This window comes from Nilaparvata lugens, chromosome X, assembly GCF_014356525.2.
Source record: "Nilaparvata lugens isolate BPH chromosome X, ASM1435652v1, whole genome shotgun sequence".
NCBI classification, from domain to species: Eukaryota; Metazoa; Arthropoda; class Insecta; order Hemiptera; family Delphacidae; genus Nilaparvata; species Nilaparvata lugens.
The window spans coordinates 67,660,250-67,688,091 of NC_052518.1; the positions used below are offsets into that span (position 1 = coordinate 67,660,250).

Sequence of the window (27,842 nt, forward strand, 5' to 3'; positions counted from 1 at the left end):
TTTTCGAAGAAATGAGGTCAATGCTTTTTAGGTCATATGGCCTCGATGTGACTCATTTTCTTTTGCTTGCTCATTACACTTGGAATTGTATGTTAAAGTTCACCCGGGTTGAACTCCAATTGATTAGCGATCCCGATATACATCTATTGTTTGAATCAGGAATGCGCGGTGGTGTTTCGTTTATTGGCAAGCATTATTGCGAAGCTAATAACAAATACATCCCTGACACATATGATCCCACAAAACCAAGTAACTATTTGCTTTATATAGATTGTAATTCTTTGTATGCCCACTCTATGAATCAATTCTTACCTTATGGAAATTTCAAGTTCCTCTCAGAGGAAGAAATCCATGCTCTTGACTTTACAAATTTGGAGAGTGAATCAGAAACTGGTTATGTAATTGAATGTGATCTCAAGTACCCACAGGAGTTACATGATATGCATGCCAATTTCCCTCTCGCTCCACTTCATCAAATTCCTCCTAGCGAATTGTTCTCCGAGTACCAAACCAATGAGAACGGTCAAACTCTGACTAAGAAACTCATGAACACACTTTTTGATCGAGAGAGGTACATTGTTCATTACATTAATTTGAAACTGTACCTTCAACTCGGATTGCAATTAACAAGAGTACATCGCGTCATAAGCTTTTCCCAATCGCCTTGGTTGAAGAACTACATTGAGTTCAATACCTGTAATAGGCAAGCCGCGAAAAATAAATTTGAAGTATCTTTTTTTAAACAGATGAGTAACTTATGCTTTGGAAAATTGATACAGGGAAATTGGCATCAATGTAATATTCAAATTATCACAGATGCCAAGCGTCTAGATAAGTACATTTCAAATCCCCTATGTAAACAATAATAATAAGTTCGGATGTGATTGTGGTTTTCTCGCGAAAGTTGGAACTAAAAATGAATAAGCCAATCTATTCAGGTTTCTGCATCCTGGATTTGAGTAATCTACACATGTATGATTTTTTCTATTGTAAATTGCAAAAAATCATACCATGGCAACACATCCAGCTTTGTATGACTGATACAGATAGCTTCCTCTTATCGTTGGAGACACCCGACGTCTACCAACTGATAAGAGAAAATCTAGAATTGTTTGACACTTCAAATTACCCAGCTGAGCACGAATGCTTCTCCAATGAGAGGAATAAAGTTGTAGGGAAATTTAAGGATGAGACAGCTTCATTTCCTTTAAAATCTTTTCTGGGATTATGCTCAAAATTGTATTCATATCTTGTAAATAATGAGAAGGAGGAAACTGTAAATAAGTGTGTAGCAAAAGGTGTGAAGACACATGTGAAAAATAGAAAACTTAGTTTTGACTTGTATAAGAAATGTTTGATTGAACGATGCCAACATATAGAAAAATGTAATATGTTGAGATCCTTCAATCATAACATGCATCAAATTGAATGCGCAAAGGTTTGTTTAAGCCTGTTCGATGACAAGCGCTTTATTGCAGAGAATGGAATTGATACATTACCATTCGGTCACTACAAAATAGCAAACTGATGGCACAGATCAGTGTGTGTGTAACGAGGTAGTGACCAACACATCGAATTCTGTTTCAAGCTTGTCTTCACACAAAGAAGAATGAGTAATATTAGAGCAAAATTAGCAGCAGAGCTTCACTCTGCTGCACGTGTAAATTACCCCACATGTAGATATGAGTTGAAGAATGAGAACGATTTATATCAATCAGATCTGATTGAGATGGGTAGCTTATCTAAATCCAATAAAGGATATCGTTATATTTTAGTTGTTATTAATTGTTTTACTAAGTACGCTTATTATATACCTTTAAAGAATAAGACTGCACAAAGTGTTTATAATGCACTCGAACCCATTATTTGTAAGAATAAACATATGCGTTTTTTCCAGACAGATGGAGGGAAGGAGTATTTTAATAAGCATGTGAAAGATTTGTTAGATAAGTATAATATCAAGCATCATTCTGTTTTTACTGATAAGAAAGCTAGTATCGCTGAGAGATTTAATCGTACAATAAAATCAAAAATATATCGATCTTTAACTGAACGTGGGAGTAAAAACTGGGTTAATAACTTACAAAATATTGTAGATGATTATAACAATACAGTACACAGTAGCATTGGAATGTGACCTAAAGATGTAACTAAAAAACATCGTAAACGTGTTTTAGAATCACTAAACTCTGCATTTAATAGACGATTCAAATTAAAAGTGTTGAAACCAAAATATAAGCTAGGTGATATTGTGAGAATTTCTAAAAAGAAACAGATATTTGATAGAAAATATCTAATGAATTGGTCACCTGAATATTTCCGAATTGTGAGCATACATCCCACAAGACCTATCACTTACTCATTAGAAGATCTTAGTGGTGAGATAATACAGGGTAGGTTTTATCAAGAAGAAATTAAAAAAACACTTTTGAATGAATCTGAAAGAAATGTTTATTTGATAGAAAAAATATTGAGACGAGATAAGGATAAGTTGCTTGTGAAATGGATTGGATTTCCACAACCATCATTCATGAATCAAGAGAACTTATTAGAGTAGGATTGTAAATAATAATTAGAGTAAGATCACATGGTATAATTTTATCGAATCACATTTGTTGTGAATAATTAGAGTAAGATCATATATGATGTAAATAATGTACATTATAATTATCTATCCACATTTGTTGTAAATAATTAGAGTAAGATCATATGATGTAAATAATGTACATTATATAATTATCTATCCACATCTGTTGTGGATAATCATTGTAATATTCTTTACATTGTGTGTGTGTTTTTTAAATAAAAACAACTTGAATTGAATGTTCGCTCTTTCATTTCTCATTTTTGTCATAGAGAAGTGCTAGTAGCATGTGGCACAAGGTGACTATATGTTGAATGGGTGAGTACATGTATGTGTGTCACCTAGAAACGCTTCATTAGCAAGTGAACCAGACACATGAAACAGTTATGTTTGTATATCTCACTTTCTCAACATGAACAAACTCGTCATTGTAAATTTCGATAAGTTAATTGCACAAGAGGAAAAGCCTGTATGGTGTAAGAATGGTACATTGATACCACATAACGCTAGAATTCTCATCGTAGGCCCATCTGCATGTGGTAAAACGAATTTATTGTTCAACTTGATTTTTTCCAAAAATGGATTGAGATTTAAACATATTTATTTAAATACTAAAAGTCAATATCAAGATAAGTACTTGTTTTTAAGAAAAGTCTTTTCAAAAATGAAAGGTATTGAATTTCATGTCAATGATATTCCCAAGAGAATTCCCCACCCGAATAAAATACCACAATTTTCCCTAGTTATATTCAATGATTTACAACTTAGTCACACACCTCAAATAAGAGATTATTTTACTATGGGTAGACATCGTAATATTGATACAGCATATTTAATTCAAAGTTATGGTGCAACACAAAAACATTTCACCAGAGATAATGCAAATATGATTGTTATATTCAAAATTGATCAATTATCACTCAAATTAATACATAGAGACTATGTGGGTGAAGATATTTGCTTCAGAGATTTCAGTAAATTGTGTTCAAATGTGTGGAATTCTAAGAAGCATAGTTTTCTTACTATTATGACCGAATGTGTAGCTAATAGTGGAAAATATAGGCAGGGTCTGGATAACTTTATTGACATTCAGTAGAGAGTGAGTAGCAGTGAAAGAATGAGGATGTCTCGTAGAAGACAAAACGCTAGTGTTGCTCTAATCGATAAGATTAAGAAATTGAGGAAAGTTATTAGGGATAAACATAGAAGCATTGTACATTTTGAAAAGCAATCTGACGATTACAGAGAAAAACTTTTTAAACCGATTATCACACCTCTAGTTGAAATGGGGAAAACTAAATCTTCTCACCACTCTGATCAGAGTTTTATACCAAAAAAGGAGGAACAAGAAAAAGAAGAAGAAGACGAAGAAAGTATGGAACTGGGAGAGAAACATGATGATGATATTAGTGAAGCAATAGAAGTTGCATCACCATCAGCAGCTGAAAAAGATCTAAGCATGAACGAATCAAGTATATTTAATTCAACTAGGCTTGAGAGTGATACAAGCAGCAAAATAAAGAAGATAAAGAATCAAGTGCTTGCACAATATTTGTATACATTTCATAGTGAAAAATTGGATAACTCGATTCCTTATGGAATTTCCTATGATTCTGACCGAAAATTATATTTTATGGGTGAGATGGTTGTTAGCTTTGATAACTACTTCTTTCATATTGATAACGAAAAATTCCGAATTACACATGGACTATTAGAACTGTTATTTGCCCAAAGACCAAATTCATATCTCTCTGATGAAAAAGATCTAAATAAATACAAGAAGATTTTATCAATAACAAAAGTTCATTTGGATAGACGAGGATATGTGAAACGTAACAGGGGTGTAAAGTCTCGCTTAATTCAAATGCTGTTTCCTGTTAAAAAAAACAAGTAAGAGAGGTTCAGGGTTATTAAAATTTGCAAAAAATACTTCTAGCAATAGAATTTACCAATATTATGACAACTATGACGAATTGGTTCAGAGACTTCATTTATTAAAATCATCAAAACTTGCTGGACACTCGGGTCATGATGTTGAGATTGCATCAATTATAGAGGAATTGCATGAAAGTAAAATTATTGTTAAGTTGCAGAATGAGCGTGCACAGATTCGGAGGTAAAAGCAAGAGAGTTGCTGCGAAGAAAGACATTGTATGGAATGAACCAGATCTTACCAGTTTTAGTGAGAGAATAATACAGGCAATTAATCAACAGGGTGTTAGTGAATCTCTGCATTCGTATTTAGATTCACAATTATCTAATATAGTTAAGAATATTGGATTGAACAAGATCGAAAAGGAACACATCTTCAGTACATTACAACAGTTATCTGACAATATCGATAGGGGACTTAAAGAGAAATCTATCAATTTGGAGAATTCTCTTCATGATCTCAAATCAACAACAGAGATATTCAGATCGCATTTGAATACGATCAACGATAATAAAGTTGACAAGAACCATTTGGATGAGAAATTGAAAGTTATCTCAGACAAGATTAAAGATTTGCAAGTATTAGATAGAAATTATCTAAATACCAGATTGAAACAGCTTAGCACAGAACTTTTTACTAGAGTAAATGAAACTCATTCATTATCGGTTGATAAGGAATATTTGGATAAAACTGTGCAGGCATTGAATAACATTGTTATAACAAAACAAGAGTTTGAAGATCGATTATCCGCAATGACTAATACGATAAAGACAAATCTTATGGAGGGGATTGAACAATTTGTTTCAAAAAACGATTTGAATACATTGCTAACTACGTTTAGCGAAACTTATGTATTGAAAAATGATCTGAGTAGTGAAATGCAAGCATTTATTAAGAATGATGAATTACAAGCTACACTCAAATCAATTCGTGAGGAAATAGCAACTTCAATTAAAAATACAGAGAATGATGAAGTGATGAGATTACAATGTTCAGCTGCATTCACCGATTATCTCACTTTATTTATACATCGAATAGCACACCAAATAGTACAGAATTATGCTAAAGTTAGCTTTCATATGAATTGGATTGAGGTAAAACAACATAAATTGACAGAAGATCAAGTAGGTGATTTAATTACTGATAAAATGGGTCTCTCAATCTACGGTGATGTTCTAAAACCCTAAAGTTAGAATCATATCAATCTTTAACCGATTTTCACTATGCAAATTGCTTGGGAGAAATAGCTAGCTACATTCTATTTCAACGTGAGAGAGTGTTCACATGCATTTTTTCCAAGGTGAAACAAGATTATGCACGAAACGTGTTAATGCTCGAATTTGAGATGAATTAGAACAGAGATGCATTCGTCCTTGTGAACTCTGTGAAGTAAAATTGCAAAAACGTGCCAATGATTGAGTATTGAATTAGATTGGAACCGCATTCGTCCTTGTAAGCTATGTGAAGTAAAATTGCAAAAACGTGACAATGCTCGAGTATTGAATTAGACCGGAACCGCATTCATCCTTGTAAGGTCTCTGAAGTGAATTTTGAAACATGTTAATCATCAGCCAAGAGCAGAATTGGTGCGTAATGATAACGTCCAAGGTTGTCTCACTGTAAGCTTATCTATAAACGTTGCTACATAGTGCTGTGAGATGAGTGAAAACTACAACAAGAAATGACAAACTTTGAGTCATAAAAAAAGGCGGTGGTTTCGGCACTTTGCATCTACTTATGGGGGGGTGGGAGAATGTGAATGGGGTCTAGGATCTACTTCCTGAGGTGGGATGGGTGCTCCTGATCATTAGAACCATTACCGCTCATGTCTGAAAACTATATACACACCTTCATCACTATCAATGTCAGACATATTGTGGGTACAGCCTAATTCTAGGGCAAAGACTTGTTATACATTTTTTAGGTTAGGTTGAATTACAACCACCAACTCAAAGAACATAATTCATAATTAAACTCTCAACTTGTATGTATTGGAACCTAATTCATAATTACACTATTCATTTTTGACTATGTCATTTACTCTATGTATTGGAACCTAATTCATAATTAAACTAGTCATTTTTGAATTTAATTGACAGTCTCAAACTACTTCAAAATTCAACTCTTTTAAATTTCATTGTCAAATCAGGAATATAATATAAATATATATATAACTATAAAATGCACTGGTACTTACTCTTGATGTTGATAAAGATGAAAGTAATCCAAAACCAATACACAAAAATCACACACACGTACTGGTGGCATGACTGCACAAGATACAATGTCCCACTCCTTGCAGAACAACTCCTTTTATAGCCCCAGTTCGAGATCCTGAGGGATTTTTTTCCCTTTTTTCCCATTTATTCCTGATTTTATGTTTTTTTTTTAATTTTTTTTTTTTAGGTTTGGATGACGTGGATGACCTTGAGGTTAGGTTTGGATGACGTGGATGACCTTGAGGTTAGGTTTGGATGACATGGATGACCTTGAGGCTAGGTTTGGATGACGTGGATGACCTTGTGGTGAAGGGCGATTCTGGCACTTTTTATACTACTGAGGGGTGATAAGTTGATGGGAAGTGTTGATGACTGCAATGAGAGTCAGTTACCGGTGTCCGGAGCCGGTTACCGGCGAGAGGGGGGGGGGGCTTCTTTGTTCGCGGAGAGAGATTCAATTAGGCTTAGCATTTTTTCTATCAGCCATGGGCGTCATGTCTCTTCATTGATTGGCGATAGTGGCACGATTTCAAGCGTGATGAGCAATGTGTATCCTGGTGCACCTATGGAGTATGTATATTGGGTTGCTTGCTCTCGAGTCAGGAGGTTGCTCACTATTCAGTGAATGATTTTGTTGTTTTTCTGGCTGGAACCAATAACATCAATTCAGATTGCAACGAACAAACAATAACACATCTCTTTGCTCAGCTTAATAATGCGATAAGCAGCTTAGCCCATACAAACTTAATTTTATGTACGCTTCCACACAGATACGATCTTGCTAAGGGGTCACCTATTCATGTTTTTGTTAGGAAGTTGAATAGTGCAATAGAAAAAATGGCCTCCGATAACAAGCTCGCAATTATAAGACTGTATAGCTTTACAAGAAGGTAACTTCATGTAATAATTGGGGAAAAAATACTTTTCCAGGAAAATATTGGACATTGTTGAGTCGTACATGAAGGATAAGCCTGGTGCTATTTGTGGTTCTGTTTCTTGTGATGTTTTCAATTGATCACCGCCTCACCGGCCTCTGATTTGGCCTCAAGCACTAGTTTTGAATTGAGTGGATCGACTGTAGAAGGCAGTAGGGAAACTCCAGGGTGGAAACTTCCAACAGATTTTTTAGAGTTAGAGATGAACGAGTCCTTTCGGATAAACAGGGTATGAATAGAAGAAATAATAAATTTTTATTTGTTATCAATTTGAATATACAGGGTGTCACAAAAAAACTTGATGATGTTGAGCTTGTTTGTCCGGTAGATCCATTGGTAATTACATTGACTGAACACTGGTTAACCGCTAATAATATTTCCATTCTCAATACACTCTCCAAGTATCAGCTAGCTTCACATTACTGTAGAAAGAATAAAAATAGAGGAGGAGTTTATATACTTTTTAAAAAAGGATATTGAATTCAGAATCCGAGATGATATTAAATAGCATATAATAAATAGCATATTTGAATGCGCGTCTATAGAATTTAATTTAAAATATGGAGGTATGGACCTGCTTTTCCTGATTGTTGTAATTTACAGAACTCCAAACAGTGATATCCAGTGTTTTCTTCAACGCCTATGAGAGGCTTCTTCATCATATCAATACGGGCACTATTAGATACAGGAAAGTCTTTCTTTGTGGTGATTTTAACATTGAATTGTTGAAGGAATCATAAAAAAAATTGAATTCACAAAATTAACAAATTCTAATAATTTAAACTTTGTTTCAACTGTGCCAACTAGAGTTACAACTCAGACTGCTACATGTATTGATAATATCATAACAAATGCTGGCTTGGAGGATATTTAATAATATGAAATCAATAATGTGAAGTATATCAAGGATATTAATAATATCCATAATAATAAGTTCAAGAATACTAATTAATAATATGAAGTGATATAACTACAGTAAAAGGAAAAAATACTAAAATGGTATGTAGATTATATTTACAAATGTAACTTGGCATCACCAGCAAGAGGATAAATCCTTGCTAGCTGGTGACATTTGATTCAGGAATTCAATTAAAGAATAAAACTTATTAAATTGGTTTTTTCCTGACTGAAAGATACATAGAGAGAAAATATCTGACCTTTAAAATATGTTTTAAAAATTAGATGAGCTGTCAATTGATACAAAACAATACCGTATTATTTATGTTTAGTGAACACATATTGTACACTTTGTTGTTTTATAAAATAGGATATGTAATCTACATAAATAAAGAAACTCAATTTGGAATTTTGATTTGCTATGTTGATATACTGTTCTTACGGCTTGTATGATTCATTTTATACCGTTTTTGAACAATTGTTTGACAAAAAATTTCAATTTCAGACTTGCGAACAAAAAGAGTCAGTTCTTAGTAGAAGACAAAACCAGATGATATTACTGACTAGTTCTGATGGCTCTGCTGGCTGTTTTCATGTGCCCAACTCAAAAGATTCCGGTAAAAAGAAATTTACAATTACTTGCCAAAACTCGAGAAGGTTTCGCAGTGCCAGAGAGAGGTGGTGGTTTATTGCTATCAGTAATTGTAATTCAACAAAAGTAAGCAATTTATTTATTCATTCATTGAGCATAAAATCAATGCAGAAAGATTAAACGGCATTTGCCCAAAAAAACCTGCTACAATTCCTAATTGAATAATTATTAGAAATGGGAAGAAGCATGAATAATTGATTGGCTAAAAAGTGCTATTCTAGTGAGGAGTGATCTTTTTCATGAAAAGTTTTCATGACTAAAATAATGTATTGTAAAAAGGAAATATCTGATTTAGTTGCATCTAAATCAAATCAAATAGCTTTTTATTCATAAAATCATAATACAATTTATAAAAATTCATTTTAACGTTTATCAAATATGCAGAATATATGTTCTAACTTTGCTCTAAAATATTTACAGTCAATAAAATATTTATTTTCAATACACATTCAGTGGCGGCTCGTCCATTAGGACGCAGCGCTCCCATTACTAAATCCATTTTCAAAATTATGTTCAGTATTTGAAAGGATGGAATAAAATTAATATCAATATTGTACATTTTATAAGATGTAAACGAAAAATGAATAAGAGTACTATAATGCTGTCAGCTGGACAGTGCTTTGCGCAGAGGTAGCAAGCTATTCGCTATGAACACGTAGGTGGAGGGGATTTCAAAAACGTCGGAAGCGCCCCTGGCGGAATTTTTCCTAAATTAATTCGTCATTTAGGTCACAATTTAACATGGGGACGAGGATAGAGATGTTGCATTAAGAACGTAAAATAGTTGTTATTGTCTCTTGTTATTATAAAGATAATATTAATATTAGTAAGGTCATTCTTCTAACAATTCATTATTCCCAAAAATTGATAGGTTTGATGAAGAAAATAGATTGTAGTTTTCAATTGAAATCGGAGATTGTATGCATAACCGTTATGTAGGTGCACATCAAACTGTCAGCATTCCTTATAAATAACATCAATTTCTTCTAATTCAGCTAATCCTGATAGATTAGAGTGAGTTTAAGTCTAAGTATATTTTTTTTTTACTTGAAAGCAAATGACGATTCCTTAATTTATCACACCTGTCTGTATTGGAATTACTATCATCACAGAATACAACAATGCTGTATTCTGTGCTATCATTCACAACATTTCGACTCTCTTATCACAGCTGTGATAAGCTGTGATAAGTAAATAATCTGACTTGAGATCGAAATAATATTATGGAATCCAACTGTCAAATATGGGTTGAATAACTCCAATTCGGTTCTACAATCATTGGTCACAAAAATATCCACCATAAATCCATACTCAATTACAAAAGGGCTTTTATATACTTTGCTCCTATAGGCCTAATTTTGTGTTAAATTGAGGCCAATTTATTGGTTTTCTCTCCCTACTATTATAAAGCATAGAGCTACCTTTCTCTTGTACTTCACTTACATAGTTGTCTCAGTTTGTGACTATACCAAGCCCATATTCTACTGATATAATAATATTATTATAATTATTATATTATTACTTAATAGTGAGTTTCTACTTTCTAGAATTCTAGGTTATCTATATTAAGAGCAAGAATAAAATTTTCAGCTTTGTTCAACTTATTGGCAAATTTCATCCGTGGGTTTTCTCTTTCTATTTCTTTTCAAATTCTTCATTTATTTATATCTAGAAATAAAAAATGCCAAAGGTGTCTGGATAGTGGAGGAATGGAGCAGTTTTCATAATTTACGATTTTCCAATAAAATGATAGACGTGTATTGTGTGATTGTTAAATGAATTCTGTTCCATTAAGATTCAATTGTTTGCTGTTATAGTTTTTGCATGCATGTTGTAAAGCTTATCGGATAACTAAATTGAAAACCCGTTACCATCAGGGTCTCAGTATGCGCTACAAACTGATGATGACAAATGGACCTCCAGGAGATTTTTGGCGGGAGCATTTCTCAGCAGATGAGTTTTGTAAGTATCAACAGATTCTTTCAAGAATCGTGACGACAGATAAATGGGTTCAATATAATTTATTATACGGTATGATAGCAAATGCTAATATCCTACCTATTAATCAACTCACTATCTGAACTTATATATTATAATATTCAATGGCAAATAAATTGATTTGATTTGATAATATTAGCATCATCATTATAAATAGATGTTGCCAATGTGATATCAGTTACATTAATATTCTTCAGGCTCTTTTTACATTAGTATTGGTTGCCACACCAGTGAAACATTATTTGTCCGATATAGTAGCGAGCATTATATATTATTATTCCAACAAATTGCCTAATTTCCATTTCTCAGATTGTATTTTTCCATGTGGACTAGATGTATATAGCAATATCTAAACAAAAACAACATAAAATTGAAAACATCTTACGCATTAAAAAAATGATATTCGAGTTATGTTGAGAAATTAGTTTGTGATATTGGTTCCAAATCAGCTTCTCATCAGACATTATGTGATCTTAGTTTCACAAACTATTCCATCATCAACTAACACATCATAATCATATTGCTTAATTATTGTTTTTACTTTCTTGTCAAAAAAATCACTTGTTATGATAGTTACAACAGTTTTGCAAAATTTTCAGATATATTGCCAGTGCTAATCTCATTCCTTTTGACGTACGTTCTCCTAACTATTGCTGTGTTTATGTGCGCAAGTGAGTATTGGAGATCAAATAACATATTTTGCATGGAAAAGTTGCTGTAATTCTGAGGCTAGACCAAACAAGCGAATGCTTGTTTCGAACAAAGATTGATAAACATCTGGATAAAGCCAGTTTATAATCTCTAAAATCATGAGATCTAACATTGAATTTCTACACTTTTGGGGGCATAATTATTTACCATGCTTCTCAAATGTCCGGCTGTTTCTATGTGTTTAATGCTTCAGTTCATTCGTGCTCTAGTTCAATCAATGCTCGTTCGGTCTAACCCCAGCCCAAGAGTATATGTATCTTTAAATCAGGAACTGTCTTTAAATCTTCAATCCAAGAATTAATATGGTGAGAGTAAGATAAATTAGATTATGCAAATACATTTCTAACTAACAAAATCATCAAAATTCATTTTTTTTTTTTTTTGCCTACTGTCTTCCAGGCATCATTATCTACCATTACATCTAGTCAAGAACCAGTTCTGCCAATCCATAACAGAGATATAAAGCTGCGTACACATATACGCGCCTCCAACCCGCACCGAGCACGCTCTGCCCTCGTACCGCCCTCGTTCCTCCCTCGTACCGCCCTCGTTCCTCAATCGTATCGCAGTCGCTCCGCCTCCGCTCTGCAGTCGCACTCATCATGAACGTTAAGGAAGATGTTAGCTCTTCTCGCGTCCCCCGGTCGACCCACTGTTGCTCCCCGGTCGATCATCAATCGCTCTGCTGGAGTGACGTTCGGTTGTGGAGCAGAGCGAAAGTCTGTACGCACCAAAGGTGCGCAGCCGAACGTCACTCCAGCAGAGCGATTGATGATCGACCGGGGAGCAACAGTGGTTCGACCGGGGAACGCGAGAAGAGCTAACATCTTCCTTAACGTTCATGATGGGTGCGACTGCAGAGCGGAGGCGGAGCGACTGCGGTACGATGGAGGAACGAGGGCGGTACGAGGGCGGAGCGTGCTCGGTGCGGAGCGTGCTCGGTGCGGGTTGGAGGCGCATATATGTGTACGCAGCTTAAGAATTACCAAGTTCCAACTGCATGTCATTGAGATCAGATGTTACTGACAAAGTTCCAATGGCAGATGGAACCTTGTCAAACTATCATTTTGTAGTTTCCCGCCATTTCAGTTTCAGCTCGCAGTGGTTTGTAGGTTAGTTTTGCATTACAGATAGATTGCAGTCTGTGTTTATGTTGTTTCAACTCGTGTCGATGTTTTTCTATGCTTTATGCTTGATAATATCTCATTATTAACAATTATTTTAGTTCAAGCTAATGCTACTAATATTTATACACTGTGTTAGATTTGTGATAAAATAATCATGAGTGATTCTGAAAGTGATAAGTCAGTGGATATTTTTGATGATTCTGAAGATGATTTTATACCACCTACATCGTCAGATCCTGATTCAGAAAGTTCTGAATATTCCGATTTGAATGATGAAACCAATTTGTCAAGGTAAGATGATGACCCATTTTCTTATTTTTGTGTATTAATGTGCTCTGATTTCACTAAAAAAGCTACGCTAGGAGTTAGGTTAAATTGAAAACTCAATGCCTGATTCAGCTGATATTTAGACTTGTAATATTTTGTGTTCATTTTATGAGCTCAGACAAGTTGAATACACATAGTCTTTATCTCTAATAACACTTTTCAACTTTAAAATAGTGAATTTATGGTCTTATCGATGAGACCAACAATTTTCAACTTGACCTATACTTAAGCCTAACCTAAAACTCTTGTCATTACGTTTTGTTGAGTAGGTACCCTCCCAGTACCAGACCGGCTGACATGGTTGCATTACCAATAATGTTTATTTTTTATGATTGTAGGATATCAGGCAAGACAAATTGAACTCAAATTTCAGCTCTTAATAAACTGTAATTTTCTCAATAGGCCCACTTTTTTTTTAATTTCACCTAGGGAATGCTGTCTCTGAATTGAAATTTTATTATTTTTATTCAGCTTTCAATTTCTTCATTTTGTTTTTCAGTATCAATTTTATAGCATGCAGAAGTATTATTATTAATATTTATTTGACTGAAATAAAATTTGTTTTTTTTTTTCAGGAGAGAAAGACTTGTAAGGAAAATAGCTCCAGCAAAAAGGAAACTCATCTATGAAAGCGTGTCTTCTACTATTACTGATGAGGTCAATAAAAACATGGACATGGACATCAACCAAAATGGAGAGGTTGACCGAAACACTGGAACTGATAATCGGTAAGATATTGCAAGAATATGATTTTCATCTAACTTATCAAACATGGAATAAGCTCATACTTTAATTTTTCAAGTTTTATTTTTCATTTAGATGCCTACCTATTGCAACAGCTTGCAGCTACATTTTATTGAGCTGCATGTACATGTTCAAATTTTCCATCTAATTCTGCCAAATAGAAGAGCTTCCAATTCCTTGAAATTCCTTTCTGATTTCTTAGAAGAAATTTGATCGAAAATTTTGATGTGTTCGCACAGCTTTAGATTAATGAAATAAAATGTGATAGGCTATGGAAAGTATGCTATGTTGGAATGGATTAAAAGATTCCAATGCAGTGTCCAATTTGTTAGTTAAATTGTAGAACTAAAAAATATGCATACATTTCACAACAAGATAAATGTAATCTAGTACCTAGTACCATACTAGTATGATACTGTAACATAATAATTTGGTACCTAGATGTTATATGGTACTAGGAACATTTTTTTATTGCATGCTGTTTTACAGCGTGAACAAAAAGTCCCTATGAGTGAAACATTGCCATCATGGCATACTGATAATAAAACAATGCCATCATGCAATTACTGCAAAGAGACTTTATGATCACTCTGTATCAATGCTTCCAGTAGTAATCTTCCGGGAAAAGTCTAATCTGAGATGCCTCTTGTTTAATTTTCTCAAGCTTGACTTTAAAGTTATGTTGGCAATGTATTAAAAATGAATAATGAGATGATGTTAAATCATGCATCATGATTCATAAATTTTTGTTGTTCTTCTTCCAAATAGATAATGTACATTTCAAATGAACTTTTTCTCATTTCAGACATGACATCTGCACCGAAAATCTGTGGAGACACCTCATCTTGACATTGCATCGAATATTATTACTGCACCAGTCACTCCTAAGAAGAAATTTAGAAAGATTGTGGCAAAACCATCTTACTGGAAAAGTAATGTAAGGAAAGAACAGTGTCAAGCTGGTAAGATGTATGAGAGTCGTAGGGGCAAGGAGGTTCATGCAAAAAAAGTTAAGACTCTGAAAAACTGTAATACTTCGTGTAAATTCAAATGCAGCAGAAAAATATCAGATGATGAACAAACCAAGCTTCATAAATCATACTATTCTATTGGAATTAATGAGAAACGGCATTTCATAATCAACACATCTGAACGATATCTCACAGCTCGTCCTAAACGATCAAATGATGCTAATTCTAGAAGATTGTACTCTTTCAAGTATTTTTTCAATGTGAAAGGGGAAAAAATTCAAGTATGCAAATCTTTCTACCTAGGAACTCTTGACATCTCACAGAAACCAATTTATACAGTGCACGCATCAAAAAATAAAACAACTAACACTCCAGAGCCAGATCAGAGAGGTAGAAGTCGTGAAAGCAGGCGAAAACCAACCGGTGATGTTGATTTTGTAAGTGAACATATAAATAGCTTCCCCACTGTTGATTCGCATTACTGCAGAGCTAGGACAGATAGAAAATACTTGTCATCCGATTTGAGTATTGCCAAAATGTTTGAATTATATGTAGAAAAGTGTAGGGAAAAAGATTTAGTTCCAGTTAAGCAATTCATGTATTATCATATATTTGTAACACAATTCAACATGTCATTTCATGAGCCAAAGAGTGACCGATGTGATTTGTGTGAAAAATTAAAAGTAGCTGAAAAGACCAATATTATTCCTGATGAGCTCATGCAGCAATAAAACATGCATATAGAAGAGAAGAATTGTATGAGTGAAGAGCGTAAGAAAGACAAAGCATCAGATGTTCCTGTACTTATTTTTGATCTGCAAAATGTTATTACTTGCCCTAGAGCTAATATCAGTTCATTCTTTTATACGAGGAAATTGAATGTTTACAACTTGACTGCCTATTATTCAGTTACAAAACAAGTATATTGTGCTATATGGAACGAAAGTATGAGTGGAGAGCGGGAAATGATATAGCTAGTGCTGTTAGGAAGATATTGGATGTTGTTGCAGAAGAAAATGAATTAACAAATCTAATTACTTGGTCAGATTCTTGTGTACCAAAGAATCGAAATTCAATCATGTCATGCGCTATAATGGATTTCCTAAAAAATAATGAAAACATTGAGACTATCACAATGAAATATTCTGTACCTGGACATTCTTGTGTACAAGAAGTTGACAGTGTACACAGTTTAATTGAGAAGGCTATGACGCGAATCGAGGTTTTTTCTCCTATTGGTCTTATACGACTTTTGAAACAAATAAGGCGCCACAAACCATTTCGTGTAATTCAGATGAAAGATTCTGATTTTAAAGATTTTTCTTCAGTTGCAAAGTTATTCAATTACAAGGCTGTACCATTTAGCCAAATATCACGGATAGCATTTTCACAAACTCTTCAGGTTGTGAAATTTAAAATATCACATAAAAATACAGAGCCAGAAACGTGTTCTAATTTGCAGTTTACCGAAAGACGTGGACGTAAGAATGTAGACCAGAAATGTGGTGTGTCAAAAGTGCTGAACATAAAACCTAAAGTGCAAAAAAGTGTTCACGAAATTAGTGATGAGAAGAAAAAAGACATTACAAAAATGTTTCCATTTATGAACCCTCAAGACAAAAAATATTATCAAACTATTTTACATTTGTGATTTGAAAGAATAAAAAATTTTTGGTTTGAAATGGTTCTAAGTGCACTTACAACCTTGTAACAATTCTAATGTATCAAAATTTCAGTGACAAGGTTCTAACTGCAAACTACCTCACTCCATAAAAAAAACTGAAAGTAATATAAATTATGTATGTGTGGTAAACACTTATATCAACTGGTGTTTTTCACTAGAAAAAGTTATGGACATGTCCTGTTATAATTTTTCAAGTTCTGAGAACTCAAAACTTTGGGGGACTTTTTCTCAGAACTAGTGAATATGCAGTTGGAACCTTGTCAAACCAAGGTAGCGATTTATTTCTGCTAAATTTAGCTACCTGTCACGATCTTAAGCTTTCGTTTTTAGTTTTTCTAAATCATAATTTTTCAAGTATTGTTCTTCAATGATTAAGTTGCTAATATTAGCCCAGTCAATAAAGGTTTTTTCGGTCCGAAAATTAAATAAAAGCTGAATCTCTCACCATCGATAGAACCCTCCCAGAGGGTCATTCTCCCAAAAATCCCAAGAAATCCCCCCTTAAGGAGCTTTCTCCCCTAGCTCCCCTTAAAGTTGAAACATACAGGTTATCAAGGAAAATGAATTATCTCTGTAACCATTAACCGGGAAAAGTTCTATTATATGTCATTCGATTCGTTACATTATGGACTACAATACTAGTCCTATTCATAAAACTATCAGTTTCCTTGATAAAATAATATGTCCAAAATTAAGGGGTTTTCGATTTGATTTTTGTTTTCTCCGATCAACTTTGAAGCAAGTAATTTTCATCGAAAATGAGCCAAATAATAAATGTAGCCTCTCTCATTGTGAATCCATTGATGTATATTGTTATGTATTTGCGATTCGATTTGACGCCGTGGAAGTGGAAACAGCCGACGCGGTACGGAGCGAATGACTCCCTTCACCATAGTAAACAGTATAGTACTGTTTTCTACATTATCTACACTATTGTGCTCGAAACAATCACTTTTGTCTATATATTGTAACTCATGTTTTGACATGCGCTGAATCTGAATTTTCATTTTTCAATACTTTAAAAAATATTAAAAATTTCTTGATTTAACCACACTGATGGTAAAAATCAAGCTTTCATTTGTCTGCTCATAGAATTTATTAATTTGATGTGTGCATTCTCAATACGCGTTATCACATTATTTTGATAACTCTAATTTTAGATACCGTATTGATGTTTTTTAATGAAGTTTGATGATATATTGTGTATCAGACTCCTTCATCTTATCTTTTTTTGTAAAAAAATGAAGATTCTTTTTCGTAGTTTTTTTGTATTTTTTCTTGTTTGATTACTCTTTATAATCTGATCACTTGATAATGGGATGAATATCAGATTGTGTGAACACAGGAAATAAAAGGGTAGGCTTACTAGTGATACTATATGATAATATTATACTCCTGATAAGTTGAAAAATTTCAAGCTGAAAGCAGATTATTTTGTTGCTCATTTGGTTTCAATATTAGTGAGAACAAATTATTTTGAAGCTTTTTATTCTCACTTGAACATGGCGAGAGGCAATACCGATCAAGCCAGAATTGCAGTCTCGTTCACAAACATTATCAGAGCTTTCAAGTCAATGCTATGTAAATCTTTCTTATGTTTAACTATAAATGATTGTGCTCTTATCTCAAAATTCCGTATCTATTTTTATCGTGATTTAGAATAAAGTAGTTAATGTCCATAATCACGAGAATTTATGTAGGCTACAGTTATAACTATTACAAATAACAAAATTTCTAATGATAATGCAACTTTTTCTAATACGAGTTTCAAGGCTCTCAGAATGACATTTTCTCAATCAGTGGCAGAAATTCCAATGATTATTATAATAGTATTTTAATGGAAATTGTTTGTATTGTACATTGTAGTGTTCGACGTAAGATAAGCTACCGATACTTACTTATTTAAGACAATTAACGGCTTTGAGGTCTCTGGTGGGTCCAACTACCTGAAGGTAGAAATGCAACAGGTTGATGGGATCGGAAAGGGTTGTCCTATTGTTTATAAAGGTGGCAATATCTCTTCCTTCATCCTTTTTCTATTGTTCTATAATAGTTGGAGAGTATGACCATTTTCTCGATTTTGAGCCTTCCCTGTTGCTGTTGACTATAGAGATCACGTTTCGGAGTAGATATTTTGTGGACCCATGAGAGGTCCCTACCGCTCATATTATTCAACCCCATACTGGCCGGTATGAAACTGCTATGAAATTACACTTAAAACTTTCATTACACCACAAAATTCTTATTTCGAATCAAACCTTGAGTTTCAGTACCTAGTATAGTTCATTTGATGAGAAAATAAAGTAAAAAATTGTGAAATCATACTCTCTAGAGATCTATCTGTATACGGTACACAGATAATCTTTTACTTTTACCATAGATAAACACATAATCGTTTTCTTTTACCATAGACAGATAGACCTCTAGAGAGTATGATTTTTCAATGCTTTTACTTTATCTTCTCGTCAAATGAACTATAGGTAGGTTAGTATGTAGTTATAAATGTGGATAAATTTATTACAAGATCCCAACTTTGAATCAGTGATGAACTGATTCAATTGCTTGACTAAACGTAACTCTCTCTTGAAGAAAACAATCCATTTTTGAATATAATATTAAAATTCTATTATTTGTGTTTTAGCTACAATATTCACTTATTATTTAGGGGAGCTTTAATTATTTTCGTCAATAATTTGTCATCTAAAGAGAGCACGGTTTGGAGTTATGTGGAGTACTTGGCTACACATGCATATTGACAAGTGGACCTATGGATTTAGGAGTTTAAGTAAAGATAGATTAGGGGGGGGGGCTTTGTAATAACACTAGTAACAATTATTATCATAGTCCTTAAACTAAACTGTTCTAAAGTGAGTGTTTATTTCAATTACTATAACAAACTCAACTCTTTAGGACAGCTGATAATATTATAAATACATGATATGCTTAACACTACATCTTCCATTCTTTACAGTTTTATCTAAGTTTGAAATCGTAATGGAGGTCTAACATTTCGGAACTGTCTAAGCTTTCTGTGGCAGTTGCTTGGCATATCTTGAGCATGTTGTTCATCTACATATTTGATTCTATTTGAATTTTCTTTGACCACAGACTGCTTGAAACTCTCAGCTTCATTATTTTCCTTTTCGTGGTTACAGCCACTTTTCTCCATGTTGTCAACGGATCCTCTTCTATCACCGCTTCTATTGGACACTGGTGACTTATTTTGAAGCTCTAATTTGACTCCTTTTTGGGCGATCACGTCAACTTTCTGTCCGATGTTTTCGACTTGCTTCTGAATCAACATGATCTGTTTGTTTTAAATAACTGATACTTATTTATTTAAATAATTATTGAAGTGTGTTCAGAAGAGGTGACGGAAGTTGAGGTAGATATTCATAATGAAATATAGATGACTAAGACCTGGGCAATGTAGCATCAAATGTGCCAGCAACTAGAGGTAAGGCAAAATGGAAGAACGTAAAAAACCCCTCCAATGAGGATAATACTATGACTAATTCTATTCCAGTGCCTACTGCTGTAGTTGTACGGCTACAATCTCAGTCAACTACACCGGAAAGTTTTGACTTCACTAACCCGGCTTTATGGGCTAGGTAGATCAAAAGATTTGAAAGATACAGAATTGCGTCGGAACTATACCTTAAACCCGATGGCCAGCAAATCATTACTCTACTGTACACATTAGGCCAGGAAGGTGAGGAACTGTTTGAAACATTTGGTTTGGATGAGGAAAATTTATTCTATGAAGATGTGGTAGAGGCGTTTGAAAAGTATCTTGGATTGTCAAAAAACATAGTTCATGAAAGAGCTAAGTTTTTAAAACGTAGACAGGGTGTAGGAGAACCGGTGGATGCCTTTATAAATGATTTGCATAAGCTCGCTGAAAGTTGTGAACTTGGTCAACTAAAAAGTAGTTTAATTAGAGATTTGATAGTCATAGGTGTCCAGGATAATAAGTTGTCAGAGTCTCTGCAGAATGACGAGTCTCTAACACTGCAAAAAGCTATAACCAGAGCACGGCAAGCAGAAAGAGTTTCAAATCAACAGTCTGTGGTCAGGGGGGAATCTTTCAATAGAGATAAGGGTGCAGTGAAGGCTAAAACTTTTGAAACTGACAAAAATAAATTGTCTGGGGCGAGAAGTAGCCTACAATTGCCGAAAATGTGGGACAACACATGCCATACGTGTGTCCAGCCTTCAAGGTCAACTGCCACAGATGCAACTCATTAGGCCATTACGCAAAATTTTGTCCTTATACATCAAAACGAGTGCAGGAAATTGAATCAGATGGACCTGACAGTTATCTGGGGGAGATAGCATTCTTGCAAGACAAGTGGTACCCTAGTGTAGCTGTTAGTATTAGTGGCCAACCAGTAAGATTCAAAGTGAACTCGGGAGCTGATGTTTCAGTTCTAGGGAAACAGCTTGCTCATAATTTGAAGCTGAAAATCAAGCCTACAGAAAAAGTTCTTTTTGGACCTGGAAAAACAAAATTAGATATCGAGGGAGTTAGTACAGTGAACATTAACTACAAGAATATGTGTTGGAAAGAAGATGTTTATATTTTACAATCATAAAAAATGCCTCTTCTGAGTAGGAATGCTTTGTTGAAACTAGGCCTGATCACATTCAATACTGTTATGTCTCCAAGGAGATTGACATTGACATTACATGAAAAGGAGAAAGTAGAATTGAAACGTATGGTCAGTGAAGGTATGGTTGAACCTATTTCTGAACCAACACATTGGTACACAAAATATCATGATTATCATAAGAGCAAACCGGTTCCGTGCAGGAATCGATATGAGAGTGAGGACTTGATTCTTGAGAAGGGTTACCATCATGGACATGGTGATAGATTGAGGCATGGCTATGATGGATTCATGTTCAAGTAAAGGCGGAAACAGAAATTCTTGTTCCTGTCCTGAATGTGAGCTAAATGACTGTGATATTCAAGAGAGTCACTCTGATTTAGTAAAATATAAGAGAGGTAAAAATGCTAGCCAACGTTTTAGAAAGGAAGTCGATGGAAGTGATTCATTATTAGATTGTTTCCCTAAGCGTTCTTGTAAAAACTCGAGTAAAAGAAATGCAGTGTCTTTTGAAGATTTATGTCGATTTGTGAAGCTGCAAAACGAACAGATCATGTTGATCCAGAAGCAAGTCGAAAACATCGGACAGAAAGGAGTCAAATTAGAGCTTCAAAATAAGTCACCAGTGTCCAATAGAAGCGGTGATAGAAGATGATCCGCTGACAACATGGAGAAAATTGGCTGTAACCACGAAAAGGAAAATAATGAAGCTGAGAGTTTCAAGCAGTCTGTGGACAAAGAAAATTCAAAAAGAATCAAATATGGAGATGAACAACATGCTCAAGATATGCCAAGCAACTGCCACAGAAAGCTTAGACAGTTCTGAAATGTTAGACCTTCATTACGATTTCAAACTTAGATGAAACTGTAAAGAATGGAAGATGTAGTGTTAAGCATATGTTGTATTTATAATATTATCAGCTGTCCTAAAGAGTTGAGTTTGTAATAGTAGTTGAAAAAACACTCACTTTAGAACACATTCTCTAAAAAGTTATTACTAATATTTTGTATTTATATTTTATATTCTTCACAACTTTACAGGAGCAAAACATGGAAAATAAAGAAGAGCCTATTATTACCACAAAATACTTGTATACTAGAATTCACTTGAACTTATTCACTTTAACCCTTCAATGATCACAATGAACTAGAATGCTGTGAAAACTATATAATATTGATAATCAGATTCATTTTTCAAATAGCTTCACCCAACTAAAAAAAAATCTGTGGATGCCAAGTCACAAGAGATGCTCAATAGATTAAATTTGAATGCTTTAGTATATAAAAAAGAAATAGATTTATTATTTTGGTACCTGAACCATTATTTGATCTACATCAAGAATAATTTCTGCCAACCTTTTAATTCCATTATGATTCTGCTCATGCTTTACTTCCATCCATGACATTTTCATCAAGGCTCTTGTATAATGCATGACAAGATGAGTGGAGTTGAGGAATCGATGTGTTAACAGAATAATAGAAGATGATGAATCATCTTTCAATTCATCTCATACTTTGTACTTGGTTCATGATTCTTTACAAATTTTCCATCTCCAATGAACCTACATCTGGCTTTCAATATCAAATATTCAATTTTCTATCCTATTTGTTCAACTTGTGATTACAAGGGTAGAAATGGAAAACACTTTCATGATTTTCTTAAATTTTATGCATGCTTATTACTTTTTCTTAATTTTTCTTAAATTCCCTGAATTTTGATATATATATATATATATATATATATATAATATATATATATATATATATATATATATATTATTTTATCGAGATACTGTTAGTTTTATTGGAAAATGAACAGGATCAATATTATAGTCCATTATGTAACGAACCGAATGACATAAAATAAAACGTTTTCTGTTCGATGGTTACAGAGATAATTGATTTTCCGTGATTACCTACATTTTTCACGTTAAAGAGGGGCTGGGGGGAAAGCTCCAGGGGGATTTATTGGGACTTTTGGGAGAATGACCCTCTGGGAGGGTTCTATCGATTATGAGAGATTCAGCTTTAGTTAAATTTTTGGACCGAAACTGCTCTTCTTAGTAAACATTCGTTTTGAATATCTTCAATTCTAACACTATTTTAATCATCGATGTAAGTAATCAGTATTATGAACTTTATTATCAACTCCATTCAATGAATTTTCTAAAATAACCAATTCGAAGCTACTTATAAATCAATAATATTACCTTATTTCCCGATAATCATTTAGAATTTCCTATACAGGTAATCTATAACTTCAAGACTTCAACTATATTACAACTGGAATAGTCCCTCTTTTTATAATATCTATTCTAAATACGACTACCGTCTTGTTTGGTCATTTGACTGCCTTTCAATAGAATGATAGGGTATATTGCTTGTAAATTCTAGCTATTAGTATGTGATTCCTATTCTAGTTTTCATTACATATACATTAAGACAAAATCAGCCACCGCCAAAACAAGACTGATTTTCAATGCTAGGGCGGATGTGTCTGACTTTGACGGTGGTATATACTGACATCTCCGCTTACTTGGAACTGTTCAATGTGAAAATTGAATCGATGAAATCCACAATTTATTTTGTCACAATCAATTAAAGTTTAATGTTAGTACACAGCAGAGAATAATTACAGTTTTCATGCAAATTCAATTTCAATTATTTTCAATTTGATTTTGTGAAAAGAATATATTCTATGGTGTTATTGTTAATTGAAGATGATTTGATTTTCTATTCCAGTGGAACTCAAATCCAAGCAACTATTCCACTCCACTTATAAAATTTTCTTGTCATCAGTAGCTCTACAAGGGTTTGGAATATTCAACCAGTGCATAGCCTATTCACGTTATGCTATGGATGGAGTTGGACTACCATATACCAGGGATCTGGGTAATTATACTGTCATCATTTTTTAAGTCATTGATATTGTTCCAGTATTAATTTGATATTGTCGACAATTGAATAAGAATAAATGTTATCATCCCAAAGAACAGAATATCTCAATTCGATCTGTAGGCCAGTTAATGCAATACAAAGACAGTCAAGACAACACAAGACAACACAAGACAACGCAAGACAACACACTACAAAGTCACAGCATTAAAAATACAAAACATGTATTATTATTTTATTCATAGAACAGTGATAATTTATTTCTAGATATCGAATTCTACTACATTCATTTTCCTGTCTATATACTCCTTAACTGAATAAAAGGGGTTATTCAAGATGAATGTTTCTAAAATGTGTTTGAACCTCCTGTGATTGAGTTTCCTCACCACTATAGGAAGTCTATTCATTATAGGCCTATTAATTGCGACATTGAGAGTATAATTACTAATTAATGTAACTTCTGGTTACATTGATTGGATCTTGTATTATAAGAGTGAATAACATTCATCAACTCCATTTTCTCCTGGCTCGTTTTCAGAAACAGTAAGCATTTCATTATATATTATATATATTATTTTATTACAGTGTTATTATGCGAAGACCTTTGAAAATATATCTACAATATTTCCAATTCCGTGCTCTGGCGATGACTCTGACAGCCCTTTTCTGTATAATTAGAATGTCTTGCGATGAGAATGAAATCAGGCCACTATCAGGCCATATGAAATATGCGCTTGAAAAATACCAAAATAAGCCTGACCTAGTCCATCCCGGATTAGCTCCCCACATAATCGTTTGAGGGCAACCACACTGCTGCTCAACCGACTTTTCAGACCAGCAATGTGTTGTGCCCAACTTGGAGTAGAGTCAATAACTGTTCCTAGGAATTTCTGTCCTTTTACCTGCATTATTTGTTGCTGGTCCCTATTTAAACCCAAATGTGACTGTTGTGGTTTGACTTTGTTGAGGAACAGTTCGTTGGCATTCAACCAAGTCTGCACCTACTCCAGATTCCTCTCCGACAGTGTAACAGCCCGATCATCATCTGTATGCTTATTAAAAACTGTGGAAGACTCGGCATCATTTTATCAGATAGAAAATATCACGTTTAACCCCAAAATATCCCTTTAAAAATCTTAACTTAATTTCTTAAAACTACTTTTTGAACTATTTTATCCATTCATATGTATACATAGGCCAAAATTATTGAAACTGATGAATGTTGTCCTCATTCTACACCCATAGGAATTCCCTATCCTGACTTTATAAAATCGTTTTAGTATTGAAAATTAATGACAGAAAAAAATATTAAGAAACTAAACATTTAAAGGAATTTTATTCTATCACTGTAGTATGGAGGATATGACCCCTGGTGAGAATCAGTTGGGCTCTTGAACCCTTCGGGGATCGGGTCTGGCTCCGTTCCAGGGAGTAATGGATCGCACCGGCAATGTTTTGCTGGTTATCATGGTGAAGGGAAAAGCCGCCCACCAGGGTGAACCATAGCACTTGCGGTGACTCCGTCCTTGGCAGTAGCCTGGTCTATATGGGTGAAGGCTCAGGTGAAGGCTCAGGTGAAGGCTCCAGACTATGGGAGGTCTTCTGGTTGATTCTCCATCTCAGGGAGTAGCTGGGAACAGTGAAGCCTCTGTCGGAGTCTCGCGGTTTTCCAGTGTTGGTCCAGAATATGGGAAACAGGATATCCTCGTCCCTGGAAGTAACAGACTACTCAAGAAATACCCCATACTGTGGAATTTATGGGTAACGCCCCAGTCTCTGAAAGTAGCATGTCGAATCCCCCCCCCACCCGCTCACTCTTTCTGGATCGCTCGCGTCCTTACTTGGGCGCCTCCTTGGTGAACTTGCAAGCGCGCCTACCTTGGAGACTTATACAATTGGGGACCACAAGTATTTTTCCAGACTTGTAGACAAGTTAGAAAAAACGTCCGGGCTTTAGTCGGCCCACGTACCGTCAAAACTGCAGCAGTGCCCATGAACTGTGCATGGCATGACTAGATGTTTTTGTGGGTGATTCCACTGCAACGAAATCTGAACTTCTATCTGTGATACTCGCCTACCAACTTGAGACTTGACAGTGCCACTGGATGGTAATCGTCGCACGTTCGTACTCCACCGTTATGTGTAGTACATATGACTATTTGGAAGAATGGATAACGTCTGTAACGGCAAAATATTGCCAACCTTGAAAGTATGATCCCCTGTAGAGGCTGTACAAATACATACTCACTATATTTATATTTGAATTTAAAGAGAACTTTTTATATATTCTGTAAAATTACTTATAAATCGAAATTGGTTTCCAGGAAGACTTTTCGAATCAGCAAGTGAAGTATTATTCCTAATTCTTCTACTTCTTCTAGCCAAAGGCTACACAGTAACAAGAGGAAGATTAAAGTTGAATTCCAGTATAAAACTGACTGTATTCATGTGCCTTTATGTTATATCATACTATTCGTTATTTCAGTATGAAAAAGAGGTAAGATATCTATAATATTTTGAATTGCTAAATTATATATCATAGAAACCAGATTTTGTGATTAGTTATTCAATTACCATCAAATACAGTATAGATAAGATGTATGGATTCAGGGATACTTTCTTTTATTCATAAAATATAATTTGTTCCGGCCAGAGAATTTGAATTGTAGCACCAGAATGCCAGACTGCAGTTCTGCCAATAGCAGGCTTTTGTTTGCGCCAGCGCAGACCGTCCTGCTGCTTTGGCCTTCTCGATGTCCTTGTTGAGTCTGTCTTGTTTTCGTCAGCCCATCTTGTTGCAAGACCAAAATTGTGTTTGTCATGTAATTTCGATTGGAAATTTCTTGTAAATAATTGTTTGAGTGTTGTTTGTGTGAATTATGAATATAACAGCGTAAATAGTATTGAATTGAATTAATTTGAATCAGATTTGAATTTATAAAGAATCCAGTTTGAGCTTTGTTCAAAACACAGTGCATAGCCTGCAAGTTGAATGCGAAAAGGCAGCCTGGAAGCCAGAACCTGTCTTTTAACCAGATTTTGTCCCACCCTGAATCTGACCAAAACACCTAATGAAGGCTTTGAAGGGCAAGTAGTCAAGATTGGAATAAATTTGGTGAGTTTTTGCTCTTTTTTATTGTTCATTAATGCAGAGTTTAACTGTACAAATAACCTGGCTCAAATTGAAGATTAAATTTTGCCCCTTGTTTGTATTTGATTATTTAAATAGTAAATTACAGTCCTCTGGTAGCTCTAGCCTGAGCTTTGTTCAGAACATTTCATGGTCCTGCCGAGCCGGGACGAATTTAAATTTGTAATTTGTTGATTAATTCACACACATTAGATTTAAGCAGTTTCGTATTTGTCCAATGTTGGCATGTTGAGAATGGTCTGATCCATGCTCAACTTAAGTTTGTTGTAGCCTTGTTCTAAGAGCAAGGTTTCTTGTCAATTTGTATTTGTCTGAAATTAAATTTATTTCAGTTAAAATTGTAGTTTCCTGAAACTAGGCGCATTGTGCTCTTTTTCAGGAATTTGTTTGTTTGTTGGAATTTG

General features: G+C 34.3%; 2 protein-coding genes across 2 annotated transcripts in view; both read left to right on the forward strand.

Annotated features, from left to right (window-relative positions):
* Positions 1 to 27,842, forward strand: part of LOC111055885 (transmembrane protein 145-like) — a 125,956-nt gene that overhangs the window by 28,144 nt on the left and 69,970 nt on the right. Inside the window, exons 4-8 of the mRNA XM_039441504.1 lie at positions 9,074 to 9,286; positions 11,038 to 11,182; positions 11,818 to 11,889; positions 24,135 to 24,284; positions 26,612 to 26,784. Of these exons, the coding sequence (XP_039297438.1) occupies positions 9,074 to 9,286; positions 11,038 to 11,182; positions 11,818 to 11,889; positions 24,135 to 24,284; positions 26,612 to 26,784 (753 nt within the window). The remainder of the gene's footprint in view (positions 1 to 9,073; positions 9,287 to 11,037; positions 11,183 to 11,817; positions 11,890 to 24,134; positions 24,285 to 26,611; positions 26,785 to 27,842) is intronic.
* LOC120354403 lies at positions 12,954 to 15,112 on the forward strand. Its single transcript, XM_039441505.1, has 3 exons — positions 12,954 to 13,347; positions 13,959 to 14,111; positions 14,933 to 15,112. Exons 1-3 carry the CDS (start codon positions 13,211 to 13,213, stop codon positions 15,066 to 15,068), a joined length of 426 nt encoding a protein of 141 aa, XP_039297439.1. The 5' UTR covers positions 12,954 to 13,210; the 3' UTR covers positions 15,069 to 15,112.